At 41.0% G+C, this 25,611-nt stretch overlaps 1 protein-coding gene across 3 annotated transcripts; it reads left to right on the forward strand.

Annotated features, from left to right (window-relative positions):
* Positions 1–296: 296 nt before the first annotated feature.
* Positions 297–25,234, forward strand: tulp3 (TUB like protein 3). Of its 3 annotated transcripts, none has more exons than XM_008276492.1 (12): positions 297–372; positions 7,361–7,402; positions 11,029–11,080; positions 15,356–15,518; positions 17,126–17,341; positions 19,967–20,100; positions 20,207–20,398; positions 20,526–20,638; positions 21,614–21,731; positions 21,828–21,926; positions 22,166–22,337; positions 23,654–25,234. In XM_008276492.1, the coding sequence occupies exons 1-12, from the start codon at positions 353–355 to the stop codon at positions 23,785–23,787; spliced, it is 1,455 nt and encodes a 484-aa protein (XP_008274714.1). In that variant the 5' UTR covers positions 297–352; the 3' UTR covers positions 23,788–25,234. The 3 variants fall into 3 exon arrangements, with proteins under 3 accessions (XP_008274714.1, XP_008274713.1, XP_008274715.1); XM_008276491.1 differs by lacking the exon at positions 297–372 and adding an exon at positions 5,179–5,262; XM_008276493.1 differs by lacking the exons at positions 297–372; positions 7,361–7,402; positions 11,029–11,080 and adding an exon at positions 12,083–12,373.
* Positions 25,235–25,611: the final 377 nt, after the last annotated feature.

The following is a 25,611-nucleotide window of genomic DNA, read 5'->3' on the forward strand; positions in this document are numbered from 1 at the left end:
GCAGCATTTTATTAATTGGGCTATTGAAGTAATATTTTACAAGATTACTAGTCACTATATGGTCACCCCTTTTATGCCCATATTTTCTGCTACAATAGGTTTATTCTTCATGTCTCTGAGGCATTTTTCAATTAAGGCAATAGCATATTTTCAGCCCTCCTACAGTCAAGTCACACACTCCACCTTTAGGATGTCCGCCAATCAGGCTCCACCTAAATTCATGGCGGACCAATAGGAAGCCGCGTTGTTGGTGTGCCTGGTAACTAAGGACCGAGTAACAGAGCTGTCCCCAACCGCGTCCACAAAAAGTGCTCTACCTCACGAGGATCTTCCTTAGCAACCGTGGATAAACATGAGTTACTACAGCATAAGGTGAGAATAAAACAAAACCCTTGTTGCACGTTGTGTTGGTCCTTGTTCTGTTCGGTTAACGGTGGAGCGAGAAGCTGGCCGGTGTGGTTACCGTTTTTCTCGGAGCCGAAAAACTTAAGTGTCGCCCACAACTTTTATAAAGGCACCATTGCACACAGCGGAGGCTGCGCTGAGGCGGCTAGCGTTAGCTTCTAACGGTAACAAGCTAGCCGTAACATTCCTCAGCTGGCACATAACAACAAATGACAGATAACGTGTGTTGTTTTCTCACTTTGACGGTAAATGTCGCTTAGTTATTGGCGAGCCAGCTGAGTGAGCGAACCGTTGTAATGTTACAGCGCAAAATGGCTCAACAAATAAAGTTGCACAACAGAAAAGGCAAAAAACATCATTAACCTGGAGTAGCTAACGTTCAGTATTAGTGTTTAGCGCGGCTCGCTGATAAAGGTATGCGTCCTTTATCTTGTTCGGAAAACTATCTAATGTTTTGGTTACAGTTTTGCTTCATTATTTATTTAACCCCCAGACAGTCTTTCTGTTGCATATGAGAGGATTTCTATAATAGCAAGCGTTTTCCTGAGGTATGTCCTACTTTGCAGTGTAGGGTAAATCACAACCTACATGTATGGAATCTGATTATTGCATGACTAGATGGAATCTAACACTTTTTTTGTTGTTGGTATAATTACATTATATCAGATCCTGGTAGCAACAGCCAGCCACTTCAGATCTCTCACTAGGTTTGAATACAGGGAAGGAAAAAAAAAATGTTTGCATGTCATGTCTGAGCATGCCTTTTCTGTAGTCTGTTTTTGTAGCAGTGCATTCATGTTAGCTAGTGCTCATCATCACCTCCCAAGTAAGTACAGCTATATATAAGCCTTTTTTTTTCTCCTGACAGAATTCACCACAGCATGATGCACCACAGTGCTTCCCACTGCTTTCTTTTTTCATGCAAACAAGCGCAGTGTTGGACAAAGAGTTCATATTTTGTTTGTGTGTGTGTCTGCATAATGGAAGCTGCTATGCATAATTTCAAGCACTGGAGTCGAGATCTGCTTCCATTTTGTGGAGAGATTAGGAAAAAAAAAAGCAGCTCCCACCCTTTCCTGTTCTAGTGCCAGTCTGGTTATTTGATTTTATCGGTTTGTAGACAAGGGTGGACACCTCAGGCTTAGACACACAGTGGTAATGTTTTTTTTGAATAGTTACCATCATATTGAAAGGCTATGTTTTTAAGCTGCCTGTTGGGTTACAAACAAATCTGGGACTGCTTTATCGAAAAACATTTTTGTGAAATTGCCTCTGCACTATTTAAATTATTACCCTGGATGGCGACAGTCAGCGTTGGTCAGTTTGTTCAGGAGACAGACAATGACTTGGCATCCTGTTTATGTTTTTTCCCCAAATGTCAAACAAATGCTATGATTTTGGAAAGCTGTGGGCCTTGTAACTGTTTTGAACCACAGCAACAAACTCATTCCCGATCAGCTGGAATGCACACTGTAGGCTCGACCAACCCAGACAGTTTGTCTCAAAGTTTACAGATGGCTGATTCAGCATTTGTAATCATCAACCAGCGGATTGAATCTCAAGCTTTTTGTTGCTTTTTAAAATGAATTTGTCACAGATTTATTAAATACCATTAGTATTATTACTATTCCATGGGTCAATGAGTCACTGCAAATCTGTCCTTTAATGCTTTATATTTAAAATGTGATATTTAGTTTTTAATACTCCCTTTTCTCTGTAGCTGGTAAATGTTGAGTCACTTGGCAATTACGACTCCTAAGAGTCTGCTTGCAGAGATGAAACATCTGAGGAGAGACAGTTTTCGTAACAGCATCACCCATGTAATGTTGCAAGGGTTGCTTATATGTTTGAAGTGGTCAAAGTAGGAGGCTGATGACGTTTTGCGGTCGCTTCTTGCACTGTATGAACATTGCCAGGGTTAGTGGTTAGACTGTCACATAGAACCTAAGTGCAAAAATGGGATTTCTGCGCTTACATGACATGTAAAGGACACAAGTGTCAGCCTAGAATCCTCAGCTGAAAGGTGAGAGTAGCAAACAATTTCCTGGGTTGTTATTGTTGACAACTTAAGGTAGACCTGCCAAGGATCATTAGCGCCTTTCAGACATGCACTTGTCCCTGTTAATCTGACGGCATCCGAGCCTGTCGGCTTCGTGTCTGAATGAGCACCTTGGTCATGTTTCTGCAAATGGGAACTTTTTTATGTCAGACCTAGTCACACTTCTGTACCATTTTAACACATTACAAGGCTTAATTGCATGCTGTTGGATTGATGGATAGGCACGCACAAGCGACATACTTCCTGTTGTGTGAAGCGCTCCCACATTTCAGAACCAATAGTTATCCAAAAAGACATACTTAGTATTCCCCAAAATCATTCACAATCATACATTACCAGGTTTGTTTACCAGTGTTACCTGTTGATTGTGTTCATTACTATTTGTTTCTATCAAATCTTCATGGATTCTGGGGGCTTTGCTGCTGATTGTATTCATATATTGTTGTGGAGTTGAGTAAATTTCGTATTGAAGTGATGTATTATTGGTGTTCATCTTTCCTCTTTGCTATGTTAAATGTTATCTGCTTAATTTGTGTATTTTATGTAATGTCTTTATTGCAATTGCAGGTTCATCTTCATATGTTCCCTGCCCGTCTGTGTTTTCTGGAGAATGTGGTTTGGCCCTTGTTGGGATACGTTTATGTTTCTTACTTTCTGTATGTTATTGCAAGTTGTCATTTGGTGGAATGATTTGTAGTTTATGCAGCACTATGTTTAGAATGTTGGTTGGTTGTGGAGTAACGGCGCAGAAATTGTGTGAATAATTGTATTTTTGCAAGTTAGATAGTGTGCAGAAGTTTGTTTGAAAGTTCTGGAAATACTTGTCTATCTTCTATGCACTTGTCTAATGAAATAGATGTGCAAAGGGTTCCTTTGTCTTAATTCACCAAAATCATAAGGCACTTTTCTCATTCACACCCCTTGATACCAACTGTGCTGGGGTGTTTTTTTTCCCCCTCCTCTTCTATGATTTAGTGAGGGCTGCAAGGTGTCACAGTTGGTAGCACTGTTGCCTCACAGCAAGAAGGTCGCCTGTTCGCGTCCTGGTGAGGACACCCGGGATCTTTCTGCGTGGAGTTTGCATGTTCTCCTGATAAAAAAAGAGTTTTTATCAGTCATTGACTGTCTTTCTCACAGTTCAAACATGTAGTTGATGGACCAGTTTCTGGCCAAACCTAATGACTTGTGTCAAGCCCCCCTTAAAAGAATTGGCTTGACATTGGAATCAGCATGTCATCTTAGTTAACCATCATAACACCATCGCTATAAATCAGCCAATTACAAAAATTCTCTACAAGTATAGCGGTTGACCTCTGCAGCTACAAGCATGGCTTGTGGTTGAGTTGTGATTTACTGTGGTTGTCCAGTGAATTCCAAACACACATGGCTCAGCTGGCCATTGTACGCTGCTCTGTTTCTCACGCATTTACAGAGTGGAAAAGCATTTCTGTTATTTGTAATGCATATTGTTCCCCATTGTTGAATCCTACAGCTCTGCATTGGTTTGACTTAAGTTCTAGGTTTTGCTGTATATTCATGGTGAACCAATGTTTAAACAGTGCCATTGGACAGCTGCTTGTATATCTTTAAGGTTGTCTGAACAAAGCCAGTGTCAGAGAGTCATAAGTGGTTTGTGTCCCCAAGGGAGATGGTATTATTATCAACTCTAGCTGCTTATTTCCATCATTTGTTTTGAGCTCAATAATTACTCCCTCTGGTGAACGATTCCCCTGCTTATCATCAGTTGACTTATATGCCATTTTACCGCTGTCTCTCAGGATAAACATACACAACACAGTCTTCATTTTCCTTGTATTTTTTTTCTCTCACTCTTGCAAATAGGTGCAGAAAAAAAAATGAACGGGAGCCTCTGGTCTCCTAGCAACTAGATTAAGGTCCTCACACCGTGTCTGTTTTTAGAAAAGGTAATCTGTAGAACCTATAGGTTTCATTTTATTGAGATAGCTTTTCAAAACAGCATGCGCTTTTCAGTATTACTCACATGCTGGCAGTCAACCTTAGAATAGTCCAGTCATGTTGACTGGACATCACACTAAAGAAGACGTTTGGTCTATTTAAAGCTCAATAAATTCCCACTATTGCATATAACTGAGATGCCAGACAGATTGTGCATCTGTGGTTTGATATATTCAGTGGCCCCTGATGAGTCAAAGGAAATGAGCTGCGAATGATTGCTGAGTCTTGCAGAAAGTTACCGCAGAGTAGTCGGGCAGTAGAATAAGGGAACTGAGGTGGTAGCAACTAGTCTAGCTGGTATTTTAAGAAATATTTCCAGCTACTGGGCGAGGATGAAATATAAACAGGCTAGAACAACTTACCTCCGCACTCATGATGTCAGCCCTGTTTAAAGAACTTTGCTGAAGTTCATAAAACATTCAGAGTTTGTTACTTTCTGTTCCTGGCTGATCTTTGCAATGCACTGACATTTAGGTCTGCCACTTTCCTACCTATCCCTATCTGGATACTTGTGCGTTGCCTGAAGTGTGAAGTCATGGTAACAGCACAAGCCTTACGACCTCAGCCTACCTCAGCACTGGTAGCTGTCACTCCCCTGGGTGGGACATAGCTACTCTTTCTCTGTGACATAATAGCGGAGATCTTGGAGCTAGTAGGGCTTACTGTTAGGGGTAGGACTGCGCAGAAACGCTTACCACCAGTGTAAATGAAGATTTTCGTGATACTGTAGGAGCCCAGTGGAATAGCATTCCTGCAGCTGCATCCATGGACACTGTAAAGACTGAGGGATCTCAGCCTGTCTACAGTCGCTGGTCATACAGGTAGCTGCACATACAGGCACACATACATGTCTTGTTATCTTGGTTAAGACAGTTTTTTGAGAATAGGCTTGCTTGTGTGCCCTTCGAGACTTATTGTTGTTTGTTCAAGTGTGACAATGGCTTTCTGTCTATGTGCATATTCTGCATCACATGTACAGAAAAACAGATTTTTTTTTTCTCCTTCAGCTCTCCAAGCTCTGTTGGCTTTTTTAGAGTAGAGAATTCCAGAGTGGCCTTCATCGTGATGGAGGTCAGAATTCCTATAATGTTTCTTCCAGTCACTGCCTCATCTTTCTGGCCGGCTGAATGACTGACCTGCAGTCAAGATGTGCGTCTCGCTCATGTTTCCGCCACCACGTCGTTACTTATTCAGAGCGCTGTGACTGTGTGCGCTGTAACCAGAGTTGATGATTTGCGTGGGTGTCTATCCAACCTGTTTTTTTTTTTTTCTCGAGTGCTTCTGGCTGCTTGATTTGGACACTCGTGTAACTAACAGTGTGCTCGGAATATTCATCCAGCTGATTACTGAAATAGCTCAAATTGCTGTGACGGTTAAATGCATCTGCTTAGTGTTTTCTTTGTCGAGGCTCAGCAGTGTTGTACAGTGATCTGATCTGATAGGAGTTCAACTGATCATTGCATTTTGAAACACTTATGGTAAGCCCTGTAGTTTATCAGTGAACATGCTGAATTATGTTTTAAAAAGCTGCACACGAATAGAAATATAACACGTGATATTTGGAGTTTTAAGGGTAGTTACGTACTGTTTTTTTTCTTTCTGGCAAACAACAGATTGGTGCAGGGACTGTGCTGCTTCCCAGAATAACAGTGAGGTTGCTAGGTTTGGTATTATTGTACCTGTCAAGAGACCAAAATCAGTGCTCCGAAATAATGGGCAGATGGATGAACAGTGAAACAGTTTAATTTCCATTAAGCTGTAAGCAAACAATTTAGCATCTTCAGCGTTACACCAGAGAGCTATTTGGGCAAAAAAGTAATTTTTCACGCTTATATTTTGGTAGATTTTTTCTCTCTCTCTGACTTTGATATGCTGACCCACAGGAAAATAAGCATTTAATCTTCTGATTTTTATTCTGTATTCCTCTCTGAGGTGGAAGATGAAATGCTGGTTGCAAAAATTACATTCAGCTTTCCTTTTTCAAGTGGCAAAGTGGAAAGCTTTTAATTAAAACGAACAACGGTCAAAATGGTCTGATAATAAGCTTCCTCTGGTTAATGCAATTCAGTTTTAATAGCTTTTTGATATCGTCAGCCGGAAACAAGTCTCTGGTCAACTTGTCCCCTTTTGTACCGTGAAATTATAGGCAGTTATTATCAGCGTATTATTCACAGTATTGAAATCAGACTAGGTCCAACGTTTCCACATTGTGTTTCCACTTTCATATTTGCCTCACACAGACCTCTGACCAAATGCCGTCTGGGTAAATATTTAGATTTTGATGTGCGGCTCGACGGCAATTACACGCTTTGTTAGGCCCGTCCCTCTGTCGCTCCTTGAATCTTTGCAGCACAGTGCTAAAGGCCTCCAATTACAGCAAAGCTCAAGAAGCGGCTGCAGGTTTTTAATCAATGCTGCTGGAGGTTGGCCGTTGACGGAGCCAGAATCTCCATGGTTACCTCGGTCTGACACACAAGGAAAGGGACAACAGTGGCGTGTCCTTCTCTTGTCACCCAAGCTGTGACAGACTAATGAAACATTGATCACTCACAGCTGTGATGAGGCATTCTGTAACTGTGTTTGTGTGTGTTTTCCAAGAACACTCGCGCTAGAGGACATTCTCTAAATCCTCAGCAGATTAAAGTATTTGCAATAACACTTTGAAGGAACTTATCTTATAGTTTACGTTGCACCTGCTCTGTAGCTAAGTATGTTATCAGCTTGTTTGACTGGATCAAATGTTACAGTCTATTTAAAGTATGACTTCTATCCAGACGATCTACTTTTGAAGCAACAAGTAAGATGGAAAATAATTAATTTCCCCACAGAGTTCTTGTTAACGTTATCTCATTGCTCAACTTGTTTCACTGTTTTCTTTCTGCATGTCCTGTGCTTCTGGCTGCGCCGTTTTCCCCGAAGACCCTCCAGCTCTGCCAGCTTCTCCTCTAACTCGACAGCAAGGTACAGAATACAACAAAACACACCCCAAACTCATTCCTTCTTTCACATCTGTCAGTTGATTTATACTTGAAGACTATGGAAAGACAGAGGGGGTGAAATGAGCTGTTTTAATTTAAGATAATTTAAACCAGCAGCTTTGATGTGTATGTAAAATTTGGTGATTTCATCGGTTCTACTTGGAGAGCTCACAAACCCTTCACTGTTTTTCCCCGGGAGGTCTAACAGCAAAGTTGCTTTATGATATTTAGGGCAAAAGTTGATTAGTATGCTGGATGAATAGTTAAGGTCAATAAAAAAAAAAAAAATAATTGATTAGATTTATATTGCGCTTTTCTTTCTCAAGGAGTAACTCAAAGCACGTACAATCAACTGTCAATTATTCATTCACACACATTCATTCTGGTGGTGGTAAGCTTTGATTGTAGCCACAGCTGCCCTGGGGCAGACTGACAGAGGTGTGGCTGCCATTCTGCCCCTCCGACCACCACCTCAAACAGTCCATACATATGCATTCACACCAGGCAAGGTGGGTGAAGTGTCTTGTCCAAGGACACAACGACCATGACACAGGTTACAGGACGGAATCGAACCGCCGACCGTCCGATCATTGACCGACCCGCTCTACCACCTGAGCCACAGCCGCCCACGTAAAAGTCAGAAAAAAGCAAAAACAGCATGGTTTAATTTCCCAAAATCCAACGTAAGATCATCAAATGTCTTCTTTGCTCTGAAACAGAAAGAAATACAGTTTTGAATGATATAAAAAGGCAGAAAAAAAAAATCCTCACACTGGAGCAGCTGGAGTCATATTTTATATATTTTTTTGCTTGAAAAATTACACCTCCATTTACCATTTACCTCGATTACTTTACCTCCCACACAGTGTGATTTTGCTATGATGAGTATGATGAAGAGCACAAACTCTGACTGTGATATAACGCTGGTTGTTGCAGTGGGAATAACCATGGCTTCCACTTCAGTTGAATTTCTGAAGGGCATTTTACATTTAATGTAAAGCTAAAACTTTGTTATCAGCTATAATTGCTCTCTGGGTTGCAAACAATGTGCTTCATCTCCTGCTTCCAGCTTCCAACATGCTCTACTGTTGTGCAACAGCAATAAAAATGTCCCAAGGCACATTCAAATGACAGTATTCTGGCAAAGACTACCCCAGAGGTGTAATTTATTATTGCTGAGGCTGAAAGGATCAGGGAAACTCTGATGTTTTAATGCAATTTAGACGGTGTGTTCTCTAGCCAGTAACTACACAGTGCCTTGTAGCATTATTACACATTCCAGTTAGAGTTATCTGTGTCTTTTTGTAATCTTTGGGCATCAAGTGAATTTGGCAGTCCTTTGATTAAACTCACTTATGACTTCTTGTGTCTTACTGTTCAGTTCACCGGCAGAATTTCACCTCTTTCCTCGCCACTTTAAACAACAGTCTTGTATGTGTAATTAAAAACTACCATCACCCTCCACTCTCCAGCACTCCTTTCTGTCACCAGCACCTGTTCTCAGGTGCCACGATAACCTCCCAGGGGACCCATCTGCTTGCCAGTGTCAACAGTGACGGTCACTTAGAAAAGGATTCATTAGCAGCGATGATATGACACAGTAGTGCAAGATGACTAATCTTGCCGTAGTTTAGCCAGATCATGACTCAAGCCCTTGCTGGCTGTTGGGCTGCAGATGATGATGTTCACTGTAACACTGTTACAAGCCTCATGAAAGCATCTGTGTGGCTTTTTTTTAATTTAAATGAGTTCCCAATGCTCGTCAGCTTTTGTCATTCAGCATCTGTCCTACAGAGATGAACCACAATGTCAGCCCGGGTTGGGCTTCAAGTGTGTCATCATCTACTGTCTTCATTTTCTCGTCTATCCTCATTGTGCAGTTGTACTTTGATTGTATCGTGAAGCGCCTTGTTTTTCAGTTCTGCATGAAAGGTGCCATGTAAATAAAGACTGATTAGATTTACAGCTCTGCAAGGAATTTGAGACTGAACTGAAGGAGATGGAAATAGAGACTGAGGATGAGCGAGTCAGATATCTGATGAGCTTACCTAATGGAGAGATGGGCAGCGTGATTTGAAGACTTCTCATCCTACACCTTTAATCCTTATCTATGAAAGGCTCATTTCAGCCTGGCAGAACACGTGATGTTTGAAGATTTACTCAACGGGAAGAGATAAAAGAAATGACCCACATGTCAGCGTGAGCGACTGACTCGTGTGAGCATTTGAAACAGAGATAGTAGCAGAGCTACTGTAGGTCTCTGACTCAGACTCGACAGTGAAGACTCCTGCTGCTGCCCTTCTCTCTCCTCACTGTAGCTAAGCAACATGGGCCCAGTCCCTTCAGATAGGTGTCCAAGGTAAATGCCCAGAGGTCCCAGTCTGCAAGGTCTTCTCTCAGCTAGAGCATTGTCCCGTTTCTTTCTCTTGTTTCCTTTCTTCGTCTTTAGAAACTTGCTTTCTGTTTGTAGATTTGTAGAGGCCTGTGGATTTATCATTACTTGCCTTGGAGCTCTTCATCATTCATGGCTAAACTCTATTAACCTTCTGAACCCCAAAGGCAGGTTTGAAAGGCATGTTGTCTTATCACGCTATTATTATCATCGTAGCAAGAAATCAAATCAAATCAGATCAGGTTTATTGTCATTTTGCTGTACAGACACAGTACTACAGGCAAGATGAGAGAGCATTTCTTCAGGATCATTTAAGTTTTTGCAGAATGCACGTCTGGGGTAGGCAAGACACTAAACGTTCACTCTCGCTGTCTCCTGAAGGGGCCACTGCATCCATGTGCCCCGCCATTCGAAACTGTATAAACAGAGAGAATTGTTAGATTTTCAACTTTCCTTAAGACCTCGAACTACTCCTCTGAAAACCAAACCCAATCTCAGCCTATAACAGTTTTATTAAAACCATGTTGCTCTCCATGTCATATTTAAAAATTCACTGAGAATAAATCATTTGTTCTAATCATATTCTGTTAAAAACAAAAGATTCTGTGCCTCTTGACGTAACCGTGTGTCCATCACTGACTCAGCTTCAATCAACTGTGATGAGTTTCCAGAACTGAACTGAGCTAGACTGCAAGTTGAGTTTATAGAGAGCACATAAGACGGACTTATTGACACAAATTAAAAGTCCAAGCGGTAAAATCTATCTTTCCAAGATTTGCAACCCCTGAGGGCATAAATACTGATTACAAATTACTTAAATGTTAAATAAGTAATGAAACAAATGTACATTTTGTTCTTCCTTTTATGATTTATGGTGTTATAACTGTGTCATACTGCACGGAAGAATTACCTCGCTATGGTTGTGCTGTTTCTATTGAGGTGCAGGGCTTTGAAATATTAACCACAGTGAGTAAAAATGTAAAGGAGCAAAAAAAAACCCCCAATAAACAGAAGTTGCTTGCAGTTCAGAGTGTTAACGTTGCTATTATTTTTTATCTCATTCAAAACTTTACAACATAGAAGGTCTTTATTGCCTCCTTTTAATGCAACTGCGATGATGCCCTCTACTGGTTCGATTAGGAAACTCAAATGAAGTGTTTTAACAAACGTGTGCATGAAATCTTGCTTTATATCGTTTCTTCTTTTCCCCCCTGCAGTGGCATTGAAGATGACAGCGGCAGCCTCATGCAACAGAAGCTGGAAAAACAGGTTGGAAACGCAGCTTAATTCACGAATGAACAGCGTGCTTTTTTGACAGATCGCACTTTGTTTTTTCTGGTGTTTCTGCTATTTTGTCATTGCACTTTCAACTACCATCTGGCTTAGCTGCTCTGTTCGAAGCATTAGTCTGATTAAGCCCTCTAACTCACACATAGATGATGCTTTAGGTTGAGGGCTAACCGCTGCTGTGGTTGCAAGCAGCTGCTAAGATTTTGCAGGTAAATTAAAAAGGGCCTGTTGTGTTCTGCTCAGTTATCACCAAGAGCTCCTGGCAATGTGCATTTTAGTGATTAATTTAGTAAAATCTCCTTTTTTCACTTGCCTGTTTCTTTGGAATATTTAATGCTTACTTACTCGTGAAACTGCATTGTTCCCTTTTATCCACCCGGTACACTGACATAGCCCTTCCACACATTTGTCCCCCTGGTTTCACCCCTTCCTCCTGAGTCTCAGTAAGACGGTTTATCCTGAACCTTTCTGTGGAGCCGCGGTGTAGGGCTTTGATTTAAGCTGGAAGCTGTGCTCCTCTATCTCGCACATTAGGCAGGGAGAAAACAGGGTGTTGAGTTCAAAGGGAGAGGAGGATTTAGCGTGAGGTGACTGTGTCCCATGGTCCCAGTGTAGCCGACTTACGCTGCGCACTTTCAGCTGAGTCCAAACAGCCTCTCCAGAGGGTCTCCTGTTCTTACATAAGTCATCAGGACAAACAGACGTGCACTTATGTCGAGATACAGGAAATTAAAAAAAATACACAAACCAATAAAAGTTAATTCAATTTACTACTGTGCTTTAATTCAATTTAGTGTTTCCCCAAAACCCTTTTAAAACAATCAGACGAAAGCCTTGCAGACAAAAGTAGTCGCAGCTCCGCGACCGTATCTCACTCTGAGCGCACCTCTCTCCCTCCCTTTCTCTCCCCCTATCTTTCCCTCCTGCTCGAGTGCTAATGACTGCTGATTCAGTTAGCAACGGTGACTGCGTGTACACACACACACACACACACAACTCACACACACAAACACACACTCTGGTGCTTGGTATTTGGCTGAGAGATAGATCTTTTCTGTCAGAGGACCACAGTGCAGAGGAGGCTGTTAGTTTCTCAAACTGAGCTCCACGAGAGGAATGAGGGACAGGGAGACGGAGCCATGCCCAGCAGGAGCGCTGCTCTTTGGAGGAGAACGCACCTTCGTCTGACCTCAAGAGAAAAGGAATCTGTGATGGTTTTTCTGTAGAGAAACTTGTTAACTTTGGCACTTTTTCATGATGTCAATGGAACGGGTTTGTAACTTCTCATTCTTCTTTTTCTCGTATATTGTATCTGTTTGTGGGGAACATCTTGTTAGAGGGGTACAGGTGTTATTTATCTAGACTTATTCAATCAGTTCTGTCATTGATTCTGAAAAAAATTCTGACAAAATCGTGACACCTCGTAATCTCTCCCGGACACTTTAACCTCTTGTCTCTGTGTAGCTGGTGCATGACCTCTTTTCTTTTCTTCATGTTAATATCAGATTCTTTACTCACCATATTATCAAATTCTGCTGTAATCCATATACTTCGCCACACTTTTTTTCCCATGTGTTTTTGCTACCACAGGAAAGCCACAATGAAGTCACATCCTGATCTAAAAATGCCAAGCGCTCAGCCGTTACAAAAGAACTGAATATTACAATGGACCGTCTTAAAATAGCTCCCTGGAAGACAAAGCAAGCTGCTCCTACTTACCCGAAGCAGCCAGCACCATGTAACTTTTAGTCCTGATTACATTTTCACTCTGAAGATAAACCTGATTTAGTTTTAATTCAATGACTAGTCAGTGTATTTTTTTAAAAGGCATTGTTGTGCAACTTGAAATCCGCCATCACTTCCACCTCCATTCATTACACTAACTGTAATGATGCTCATTATGATAATCCTGCTTTATGTTTTATTCATTTGTCGCTTTTATTTATAGCCATAAAGCGAGGATGCAATCCTGGTCCTCTTTTGAAATGCTAACAAACACAGGTCTGGTTAATGAAGCTTGTAGACATACGGCTGAGGATTAAACAACTGATGGATTTAGTAAAACTTCTATTTCTTTAAAATTTAAAGTGTTCATTGTAGGGTCCCCTTTTTCTCATGCTAATTGTTTTTCTAGTACTGATTATGTAAAAAAAACTCACATTAATCCACTTTTTTCCCCCCTCCACATGACAGTGATAGCAGATGTTGCTGTAGTTGCACAGAGGGGGGAAACAGTGAGGCAGCTTTCCTTCAATCTTTTTAGCACAATGCCTGATGAGTTATGAAAGCTTTTCGGTCAGGCAAAATATGTGACAAGGCTTCCTGGTCTCTTCCGGCTCACTAAACAGCATCACTAAACAGGACTTGTTGTTGTGCATTTGGCACACTAATTAATGCGCTTGCATAATCCATCGGCTGCTCCGACCACACTGGGGGTTTTATTTTGGAGGGGGGGTGGAGAGGATACAATATGACCATGGTGAATTTTCTGCCCTCACTAAAGCTGCAGCACAAATCACTATCTGCTAAACTACACTTCTTAAAGCAAGTTCTGTGTCGTCATCAGGCTAACAAAAAAAAAAAAAAATCACATTTTAATGTCTGTTTAAGGGCTCATAACTTAATCAGACACTTGTGATAGAATACGTGCACCTTCCTTCAGTATAAAATGCAGCATAACATTAAATAACACTCTTTCAGCTGTTCAGTGCACTCAGAGGTATTTGGGCCTCAGCGTGATTGTTGGGTTTTTATTCCGGCTTTATTCTTTCTTGGCTTCACTGTCAAGGTTATTACACTTCAGGGTGCATCAGCCGGCATTCACGTCATCCATATTGTTCATTTGCATTGTACACACAGCGCTGTTACTTATAACTGTACATGTTATTTAAATATACCAATTCCCTACTTTTGTGTACTTTGAATGGGTTGTTTCTTGCCCTTTCCATTTCTATAATGCGAGATATTCATCTTTTCAGTCCTTTATTCTGCCATGTAGCCGTGCTAAATTTATCGTGCCGCCTTTCAGGTCTAGACAGGATGTTGTTCTCTTTGAAGGGCAGCATCCATTGTTGTGCGGCTCGTTGACTAGTCCAGCTTAGATTGGTGTTCAGCCATGCCAGGGGTGTGTCTTTGGAGGTGCCACTGTTGCTCAGTAGAATAAACCTCTTTCAGACATGCACTTCTCCATATTGGTAAACTGACGGCGACTGAATGTGCATCCTGATCACTTTTCTTTAAAAGTTGCACCGGCAGTCATAGGTCACACCTGGTAACATTTCTCTACCACTTTCAACATGGCACAAGTCAGAACTGCACCCGGTCATGTTAACAGATAGACAAGCACAAGCAATAGAGTTGTGTGAAGTGATCAGTGGAAGGTTGTTTTCCCACATTTTAGCACCAATATTCACCCAAAACCATCACAGAAAGCCCTTTAGGACACAGTTTGTGTGCCAGAATCGCAACACACCTTTCTCACTCACTTTGCCCTACAATTCACATCTATTAGGCTACCAAAAATCCAACTTTCCTGCAATAAAAACGGACACGAAACGCTTAGAATAATGATACTAATAATGTTTTTTTCTTCTTCCCACACGACAGTAAAAGGACTTAAGTTGCTTAAAGGAGTTTATCCTCTGAGTTTATTAAATACCTGCAGCATCAGGTGGCAGCAGGATCCTTATGAGCATTTCCAGCACAAGAGGGAGTTAAATCTGCATAATTAACTAACTTCATAATGGTTATTAATAATAAAGTAGTTCTATATTATCCCACACACTGTGCAGTTTTCTTCATCTCAGACAGATGAGCTGTCACACAGAGTCACACCCGTTAAGTCTGCAGCAGTTACATTTGTTACGTCCTCATATTGAGTCCTGAGCTCCGTCTTTGCTGTCGGGATTTTTTTTTATTTTACTGTTTGTAAAGCAGCAGTTATAGTCACACATGGACAGACATTTCAGCATTTAGAAAATCATAAATGAACTAGGCTGTTAGTCGTTTGGACAGTTTGATAAACTCTTATTCATTCGGATTTTGTCTGTTATTGTATTTTATACATCACTTGGTGTTTTGTCTGAGAGACACAAGTTGTAGCTCTTCATCCGTACTGATGTAATTACCCCCAGCTCCTCAGTCAACAACATTTGATGGCTGTTATGTATGCATCAAAGTGATGTGTCAAAGTCATGCATACTTCTGCTTTGATTGAAGTTTCGTGCCATTTCCGTTTTCCTGTTTGGTCCACAGAGGGCACTGCTTGAACAAAAGCAACGGAGGAAGCGTCAGGAACCCCTCATGGTCCAACCCAACACAGAGGCTCGGCCCCGACGCTCCAGGACACGGCGGGGTGAGGAGCAGGCCCCGCTGGTGGAGTCTCACCTCAGCGTCACCAACGATGTCATCATGGATGGTAAGGAAAACACCGGTCCTGTCAGAAAAAAGTGTTCTGTCCTTCGATGAGGTGAGAATTAGGAAAAAAACACGTTTTGGAGAAGCTGCAGAATCATGTATGAAAACTAGCACAGCTATCTCTCTACAATGTTATTCATGAGAGCAAACAACAACATGCCATCGTTTGCTGCTCTGTTGCTACAAGGTGGCTACACAGTGTGACACAGCTACATAATAGTATGCATAAGATATATTATAAACACAAAGAGTCTTGTACATTGGACTGTGTTCTCCTTTGCAGTATATTTTTAGGGCATCACATAGAAGTAGATGAGATGAACAAAAGAATATTATATTTACATTTCAATAGCAGTATTTAGCACTAGAAAGCTGTTTTAGTTTATAAGAAGTCACTTGTGTGTTTTCTCAAATTGTCAATTACATTTGCTTTTGTCTCATTTTTATTCACCATGAGCTGCACCATCATGTGTATAAGTAGAGTGAACACAAACATGTCAAGTATAACGCCATACATCATAGAATAAGAAAAAAAATTGTAACTAGGATTTCTTAGAATTCCATGTTTTACAAAAGTTGGAAAAAACATAAAACCAAACTGGAATCAACATATCCAGCATTTTTCCCCCAAATGATTAAAGTTGTTTTCAATACAGGAAAAGACATGGTGACTGTACAAACTAAGATGTATTTTATTTGTTTCCATACTTGTCTCATACTTCTCTCATATGTAAACACAGCCTGCAGTTCAGCCCAGTTTAGCTGAAATGTTAAAGATGGTGGTCACAGCTGAGTCAGTCATAGCTTTATAGTTGCCTGTGGAGCACATCATTTTATTTTTTATATGTTTTTGTACAATCTGGGTAGAGCAAGAGGTTAGTTCTTTTAGATTTCTTCTTCTTTTTTTTTTGAATGAGACATTTAGAATAAAGTGACCTTGATTAATAATTTCGTCTAAGTTTCCAAATGGAATGGCACCTTACAGAAAAGTACTTCAAGAACTGTAGGAAAGTTGAAAATCTAACAGTTCTTTCTTTCTTTCTTTCTTTTTTTTTAACAGTTTCTTACTCTGATAAATGTAATTTTGGAGATTTAAAAAACAAAAAAACAAGAACGTGCCTTTCAATTCCCTGGTGGGTTTGGAGGGTTAAACAAAATCCTACTTTTACCATCATGCTATCCCAGATCTCAAGCCAGGTGGGATTTTGGTAGAATATATCTTTCCATTTATCATGAGAACTAATCGCAATGTAAATACACCACAACCGAAATGAACTGTCTCTGTGCAGGTGCAGCTAATATACTAATTAAACAATAATCTGAGTAAGAAAATCTCTCAGCACACATCTATGAGTGCTGAAGAAAGTAAACTGTGTGGTGCATGTGGTGCAGTTTACAAATGTCTGACAGCAATCATGTATCAGGTACAGACAAGAGTCTGCTGAAGTAATTTGCTCAGCTACACTCTGGTGTTTAGCTAATTTAAATAGCTTTTCAGCAAACACGATGACTCGGGTTTAGCACCACAGACAAACAGCTCCGTGTAATTAGCACATCAGGAAAGAATTACCAACTAAGGTATCAACTGACTGCTTTCTCCTGTTGCAGGTATCGATGGCCCAGCAGCTTTCCTGGGTTCAGAAGCCTCCGATCTGGGAACCAAAATCCAAATTCTGCCAGTGAGCCAGTCCCAGTCCCCCAAGTCTCAGTTCAAACCTCAATCTCAGCCCCAGAGTCCCGCTGCTGAGGAGCCGGAGAGAGACGGAGACACTGAGACGCTGCTGGAGCCCAAGACAGACATCCACGAACTGCTGCAGAAACAAGGTGAGTTCCAGCAGAGCTTACCACCGAACTGACACGTTTTAGTGTATGATATGAAACAAATGTGAGTTTTGGTTTTAAATATACATTCAGTTTATTTCATGAAAGGTTTAGTGAAGCACTAGTTTTATGAAACATCCTGAATTTTATCCACTGTTATAGGAAGATTCTCACTTCTTGTGCAACCTGCAGCTAAATACAACAAGCTTGATAATGACTTCGTTGAGCCCCCTGCTGCTGCCGGAGACTTTACTGGCAACAAGTCATCCGACACAAAAAGTAGGAAGGAAAAGTACAGGAGAGAAAGATAAGTGAAATGAAAGCTTTTCAAATAAGGATCAGAGTCTTTCAGATAAGCTGCCATCCCTGTGAGTGTATTGAGTCTCCTTTTTGTAATTGACAGTTCTTTCTTCACCCCAGGTCAAGTTAGACTTTTATTTTGTCATCATTTTGTGTGATTAATGGTGACGCAGAGAGAAATGTGTCATGTAATAATAGGCTAGGACCTTGTTCACACTGCAGAGCTCTTCTTCTTTTTTACACATTCATTTTTTACTTGGAAACAGCAATACTTAACATAGCTCCATATTTCCATTTTTTATATATCTATATACACTCATAAAACAGACAGTCAATCACCACAACCCTCCCCCTGTTGCAGAGCTCTTCTATAGCATCATTATACCTACTGCCACCCACTCTCACCAGCCAGCTCGCAGGGATTAATAAAAAGTTATGGAAGATGTATTAAAATCTTAGTCCAGAGTGCACTTTCCGAATCCAGCTGCAACTGCAAAACAAGTCTCTCCATCCTAAATCAGACTTTTCATTTCATCTAAGAAATTCTGCACGTGTCAGTAATGCTGTCAGTGCGTTGCTCACACGCTGAGGATTCATTGTTTTAGTGGATTTCAGTTGAATCAGGTTCAAACACTCAAAGGCCGCCCTAGTTGTCATCGTTTTTTCGAGGCTTCAGTATGATTAGAAATGTCTTTATCCTTCTTAATAATGCAAGGCCTCGTTGTTAATGTCGGCCCATTTTAGCATAGGAATATGTCCTCAGGAGTTCCAGCAGGTATTTTTAGCTCCGCGTCCTCACATATTAACCCCAGTGCCCCAGGGAAGAGAAGAAATAGATATTTTAAGGTACATTCATATTTGATCAGCTCAGTTATAAAAAATCCACATCAAATTTGCATTTTTGGCTTTTTGTGAAATGTTGTATTCTTGTCTAATAATTACACGAATCTTTTGGTTGTGCTTTGTTGGGTGTTGTTTTTTAGTCCTCTGACATTTCCAGATGGTTGATTTCATAAGCCACTGGCTCACACACAACTTTGTGTGCTGTTTTAATTGGAGCCCTGGAGTCTCTGTTAGAGCGTAGCTCACATTTGCAATCTGTATTTCATGATGGTTCCTACTTTCTCTCAGGAATAGCTGTGTATCCACGATTCAATTCTTGTAAACACCTTGATGTAAAGATTGTCTGGCTGTGTCTGTCACATTATTCGTCTGATTCAACACCGAGTAGGCCCGTTCTTTCCCATCTCCCTCCTCTCTCTAACCTGCTCTGGATGTGTTAGTCCAGGTGTTTAACAGCAGGAGAAGGAGGCAGAGATTTCTGAGGACAGAAAGTTCTTTTGTCTGCAAAGCAGAAAAGGCTGTATTTGTGTAAAGATGTGGGTTTTACAGTGTTGGGCCAAAACTAACTCATCATTTATTCACGTCAAAGCTGAACGGTGGATTACAGTAAACACGATAATACTCTGTAATTTTATCACAACCACGTTATAATGTCATTTCTGGTCAAGCATTTAATTTGTGAGTTAAATTTTAAAATGCTCTGACAGTGCAAATTTTCACACGTATTAAAGCGCTGCAAAGTTGTGAAAAACACAATTTCCCCCGCTTCCTGAGATGTTTCCATACCAGTGGGCCACTGTTGCCCTCTGACAGGAAATTAAAATGGGCTATAGCTGCCGCCAAGTGCTGCGTCCTGGCTGATAAATCCAATTATCAATGAAGAGGCAGATGTCTCAAGCAGTCCAGACTGGCTGCAGTCCGCTCGACTCATTTTACATCTGCATGATTGCATGGAGCTGTCGCTGCACAAGTACTCAGTCGCCTGGCATGAAGAGACATCGGCCTCATCTCTTGACATTAATATCACCCTTACAGCAGAAACTGACTTAGAAAAAGGCGCGCTGGCTGTGGTACTGTTTCTAGGGCTGCAGCTGAGCCAAATGTGAACTTTGGTAGAGTGAGTACTAAACAAAGCTGAAACATCATCACATCTTTGATAGAAAACACTGAATCGCCTCAAATCCCTCCCCTTCTTCTGCTTCAACGATTTCGTAAGTATTGCATCACTTCTTAGGAAATTTGTTGTCACGTATCAAAGGCTGTAGACGAACCAAGAAGAATAGTTGAATCCACCTCAGGGGCAGTTCTGAACCAAAACTAAAGAACCCTCTGGGAAGAAGTAACACGACTTTGGATTGTTTTGTAAAACAAAGCTTATATCGAGCCTCGGGGGTTCATTTTGCTTTGTCTTACATGAATGAGCTTCCCAGCAGCAAAAACATGTGTCGTTGAAGCTCTGTTACAGCTTTGCCTCGTGTCTCTCAGGCCTGTGTGGAAGCATGAACTTCGATGAAGCCAGTGACCACGAGGAAGACGTGGACGAAGAACGGACGCGCTCGCTGTCCCCTCACACGGACGCCAACAGGCCCGCCTCAGCCGCGAGTGGAAAGGACATTCCAGTGAGTAGCTCAGTAAATTCACTCAATGTGGTAGCCTCTGATATAGACTAGATGATCCCAATGCTGTTGTCTAACAAACGTTTATGTTCTGTTTGATTCTACCCAGGAGGTGGGAACGCCCGGATCCCCCACAGCAGACTGCTTACTAGCAGATGTGGCTAATCTGGAGGAGTTCGTCCTGCGCCCCGCACCACGAGGCGTCACAGTTAAATGTCGAATCACCCGGGACAAGAAGGGTATGGACCGCGGCCTCTACCCCACCTACTTCATGCACATGGAGAGAGAGGACGGCAAGAGGGTGAGCCTTAAACTCATGGAGAGGAATTATTATTTTCAAGAACTGTAGAGCGTATTTCTAAGACATACAAAAACTGACAGTTTAAGTTAACTTTTTCATCATTTAATGCACCAATCTGTCTTTGTAGGTGTTTTTGCTGGCAGGAAGAAAGAGAAAGAAGAGTAAAACATCCAACTACCTTATTTCAGTGGATGCCACCGATCTGTCACGAGAGGGAGAGAGCTTCATCGGTAAACTGAGGTAACATCACTCTCCTTCTTAGCTCTCCCCATGTCCATTTAGGGCTGCACAGTTATGTTGTCTTTTGTTATTGGCATACCTAAAGTTACATCAGAAACGTCCTCCTGACATCTGTCTGAATCCTCTTGAAAATCTCGTCCGCTCAGTGGGTGTCAACGTTTCGGTTTTCTGTGCTGTTGTGACTGCAGTTTGTGTTGATTGAACCAAATGACACCAAAGCTGCATCAATAAGTTGTCAGCTATTAAATTATCTCCAACTATTTCGACAGTCGAACTGATTTGAGTAATTTATTAGAGATAAAAAGTCCAAATTTCTCTGATTCCAGCCTCTTAAATTTGAATCTTTTATTGGTTTGCAAGATAAAGGGAAGCTTTAGGAGTTCAGATCAGGCTCACAGAAGGTTGTTTATGTCTGGTTTAAAGAGTCTGGGTCTGGTTCAAGCCCAGCTTTAACTGTCCAGATATGGTTTAGTTCTGGTGTGATGAGTCCAGATATGGCTTGAAGCTTTCAGGTCTGGTTTAAAGTGTCAAAGTCTAGTTCAAGTCTGGTTAAAAGTGTCAAGGTCTGGTTCAAGTCTGGTTTAAATGTTCAAGTCTGGTTTATATAGTAAACTGAATATCTTTCAGTTGTGGACAAACCTGGACGTTTGATGACGTTAGTTTGTGAATCCCTGATTGACATTTTTCACTATTTTCAGACCAAACAACTCACTGTTTACTTCAGAAAAGTTACTGCATTTGTCGGCACGACGAGAAAATTGTGGTTAAATTCAGCTTTCAGACATTTAACAGGAACTCTTAGTTTTGCTTTTACTGCCTAAAACTGCTCACAAGGTGTTAAATAGTTCCTTTTAAGAACAGAAAGCCTTGACTTCTACCGCTCCACATGAGTCAGTCGTATCAAACAATGCTGCCAGCAATTAAACAATGTGAAACGGTGTAAACGTTTCATCACCAGTGCGTGTTCTCTACCAGGTCCAACCTCATGGGCACCAAATTCACAGTGTACGACAACGGCACCAATCCCTGCAAAAACCCCGGGGCCTTGCTGGAGGAAAGCAACACTCGACAGGAGCTGGCCGCCATCTGCTATGTGAGAGAACGACTAAAGCTAGCGACGTGTTTAGCGTGTCCCCTGTTTGTTCATTATATGATGTGAAATTGACACACACTCTGCACCTTTTGGCAGGAAACCAACGTGCTGGGATTCAAAGGACCACGCAAAATGACCGTAATCATCCCCGGCATGAACATGAACTATGAGAGAGTCCCTGTGAGGCCTCAAAATGTGAGTTTGTCATTAATGGAACCATCCCTGAATCGTTAAAGCAGCTGTTCTTCCAAATGTTTATGTGATGAAAGATTCTTTTTTCACCTTGTTGCTCTGTTATTTACCTCGAGCCGAACCCACATTTCACAAACGTTGTGGGAATATGAAAGTCCAAAGCTTAGTGAGCATGATGTGTATATGATTCACTCTAAATAAGAACAGCAGCTAAAGAGGACATGCTAACGTTTTTGTTACAGGAGCAGGAGAGCCTCCTGAGCAGGTGGCAGAATCATTCACTGGAAAACCTGATCGAGCTGCACAACAAGGCTCCCGTGTGGAACGATGACACCCAGTCTTATGTGCTGAATTTCCACGGACGCGTAACTCAAGCTTCAGTCAAAAACTTTCAAATAGTTCACGACAATGACCGTAAGTATCTCGTTTTCTGTGTGTGCAAGAACAAAGACATATAAATGTTGTTTTCCTTCAGTCATCGTGGTTATTGATTAGTTTGATATTATCCTATTAAAAGGGAGCGCAGTATGTCAGTATACTCAGACTAAGGCTGCATTTAGACAGCAGGCTAAAGTGACCCAAATCAGATTTTTTTGCCCCTATGCAGTCAATCTAAACAACACAGATCCGATTATTTTTTAAATGCGACCCAGACCACTTGGATGTGTGGTCCTAAACCTGATAAGTATCTGATCTTTTGTCAACGACGTCTGGCTGAACGGCCAGGTTGCATTTATCCGACCTACACGTCATTGGTACACGACAAACGTCACTATTCTGCGTTCAAGTAGGCGAGAGCGGGAATATTAACAACAATCATTGCGGACGATAATGTGGAGTCCAGTCAAAGGAGGGAACGTGAGGTTTCTGAGTTAATTAGTATTTGGGGGTAGGGGGCAGCCCTATTCAGGCCAAACTCGAGGGGTCTTATCGTTACCGGGAGGTTTTTATTAATAATAATAATAATAATAATAATAATAATCTTTATTTATAGAGCACTTTTCATACCAAGATGTAGCTCAAAGTGCTTTCCAAATTTAAAAACATAAAACAAACAAAAACAAAACACGCACATATATTGAAAACATTTCCAAAGAAATGGCTGAGTATGGGTGTAAACGGTCAGATACGCTCCACCGTTAGCATAGGGCTGGTCCAAATAGCAATTTCTGATCTCTGGGCATTTGGTCCCTATTAATGACGAATATCCCGAATATTCCTTGGTGGTGGCGAGTGAGTACTTTTCCGACTGAGGGGGAGTGCGCATGGTGCGTTCAGGCTCCGACGGGCTAGAGTGGGCGTGACGTACGGGCAACATTTGGCACTTGGCTACTAAAACCAGTTTCTGTGTTTGGGTTAGTGGTGACGGCTCTGTTTCTGCGACTGTGGGGTATTTGGAGATCAACTTTGATATCCCGATTCCAGCACAGCGAACGAATAGTCGGCTATTCGGGTCCAGCCCTACTTTACCATCCACGTTTACTTTACACTGAGCACGCACGCTGTGTGTGATGTCGTTGTGTCCTTTTCTGAGCATGCGGGACACTTTTGGGTTGTATAAAGTTCACACAGCAGATCACATACAAGTCGCATTTAATTGGAAATGTGAACAAACTTGCAAAAAAATCGGATTTCACAAAAAAAATCTGAATTGAGCATTAAGTCCTGCAGTCTGAACGTAGCCTAAGACTCAATATCCAGTCGGCTGACGCTGTTTCCTGTAATTCTAGCCGACTACATCGTCATGCAGTTCGGCCGAGTGGCTGAAGACATCTTCACCCTGGACTACAACTATCCCATGTGCGCTCTCCAAGCCTTCGCCATCGGCCTGTCGAGCTTCGACAGCAAGTTGGCCTGTGAATAGCCGCGCAGCTACCTGATCTTTTGGTTCCTGCGTGGCAGTTGTTGTTTTCTTCTTTTTCCCTCAAGGCAGGGGTTTACAAGGGTTGTTTCAATATCAGTTTACCCAACTGTGTACAGTAGATGTACACAAGTATACAGACTGAAAAAAGGGAAATGCAAAACCCATGATCCATCTGTGCTGGAGACAGGTGCTCTTAGAAGACACCAAGTGCAAAAAGAACTGGCGTCATATTAGGGACCCTCTTTGAAGATATGTGTAATGGTCACATATTTTCTTTTGCTTCTGTTGCCTCTGAATTTAATTTCACTCAGTGTTTTATGGTCACACTAGCAAGTGTAGCTCTGAGAAGTCAGGCTACAAAGCATAAACCGTTCTGGATTGACATGGCCTTTCCTGTGGCGCCACCTGCAGGCCAAATGTTAGAATTAAAAGTACAGAGAAGTGCTTTTTTTTAACCCATGCATCAGTCTGTTCTGTTAAGGGCATCACAGTCTCTACGCTAGTGTGACTATTTTTTTTACTTTTAACCTTGTTTACATGTTAAAACGTTGCTGTATGGTTTAACCTGCCATCTACTAATTTTGACATTATTCTTTCTTGTTGTCATGTTTCTTTGTTCCTTGTGTGGAAGCTGCATTATTCAGCCTGTCTTCTTACGGCTTTTGTGTTTTTTTGTGAATAAGTGTAATTTTTATCATGTGACTGTGATTTTCTTTTTTTTTTTGCTTCGTCTTAGCAACTTCAATTATCGTCACAAAGAAAACATACAAGCAGAATTGCACATTTTAAAAAGAAAGAATATACATGCTGTATATAAAAATACAAGACAATGCCTTATTATTTGAGCTCCTCTGGCAGTCTTTAAACAACATTAAATATGAAATGTCACTACAAGACTTCAAGATGATTGAGTGTTCATATTCGACACAGAGCTGATATTTTCTTGGATACACAGATACAAAAGTCATCCAGGATTTTTATGTTTTTATAGGGGAAAAAATCCATCTACAAGGAGTATTGAAAATGTGACATTAATGAGCTCAGATGAAGTTAGAGCCAATTTTGTACTACTCACGTTTTTGCAAAATTACCTCCAATTCCTCCCTTTTTATTAGTTTTATTTATAAGGGAATGATTAATCAATAAGGGATAGAGTCCTGTAAGTAGATTTTTGTCTTTAAAAACTGTCCCTAATATGTTGTCCATTCAGTGTAGTGTATGTTTGTGACAGAAAACACAACAAAGAACATCTTTCTCATATTTTCACTATTGCGACAGAGCCAGCAGTTACTTTAATACAGATCAAGGATGGACTTTTACTGCTATATGAGGTTGTTCTTTAGTGCTCAAAATGTCCTATCAGAACCTTAGATCTGCTGAAGTCCTCTTCTACACACAAACTACTCAGTTTGTTTAAAGATGTTCTTGTTACAAATAGTTAAAAAAACAGCTGTTTGCCAGCAGTTTCTTGAATCCCAGTTTTCATTTTGTACTGATTTTAAAAAAGAAACACGTGCAATCAAGTTTTAAAGAAAGAATTTATAGAAAATATTTTGAAATATACTGTATATGCTTTTACAACAAGAGATTTTGGAGAAACACATTCCAGGAACATACAATCAGGTAACCGTCAGCATTTCAACAGATGAAAATACAAACCATGACGACAGATGATCAAAGCTGTCTGTTATTTTACTATTCTGAGGGATGAATGTATTCAGTGAACAGTTTATTTTCATAAAAGTGACCGAAGTCAATTTGATTGCGAACATCTTTGAGGAAAAGAAAAGTACTTATTTCCATTGATGTAAAATCTTTAAATAA

This window comes from Stegastes partitus, unplaced genomic scaffold, assembly GCF_000690725.1.
Source record: "Stegastes partitus isolate 25-593 unplaced genomic scaffold, Stegastes_partitus-1.0.2 Scaffold74, whole genome shotgun sequence".
Classification (NCBI taxonomy): domain Eukaryota; kingdom Metazoa; phylum Chordata; class Actinopteri; family Pomacentridae; genus Stegastes; species Stegastes partitus.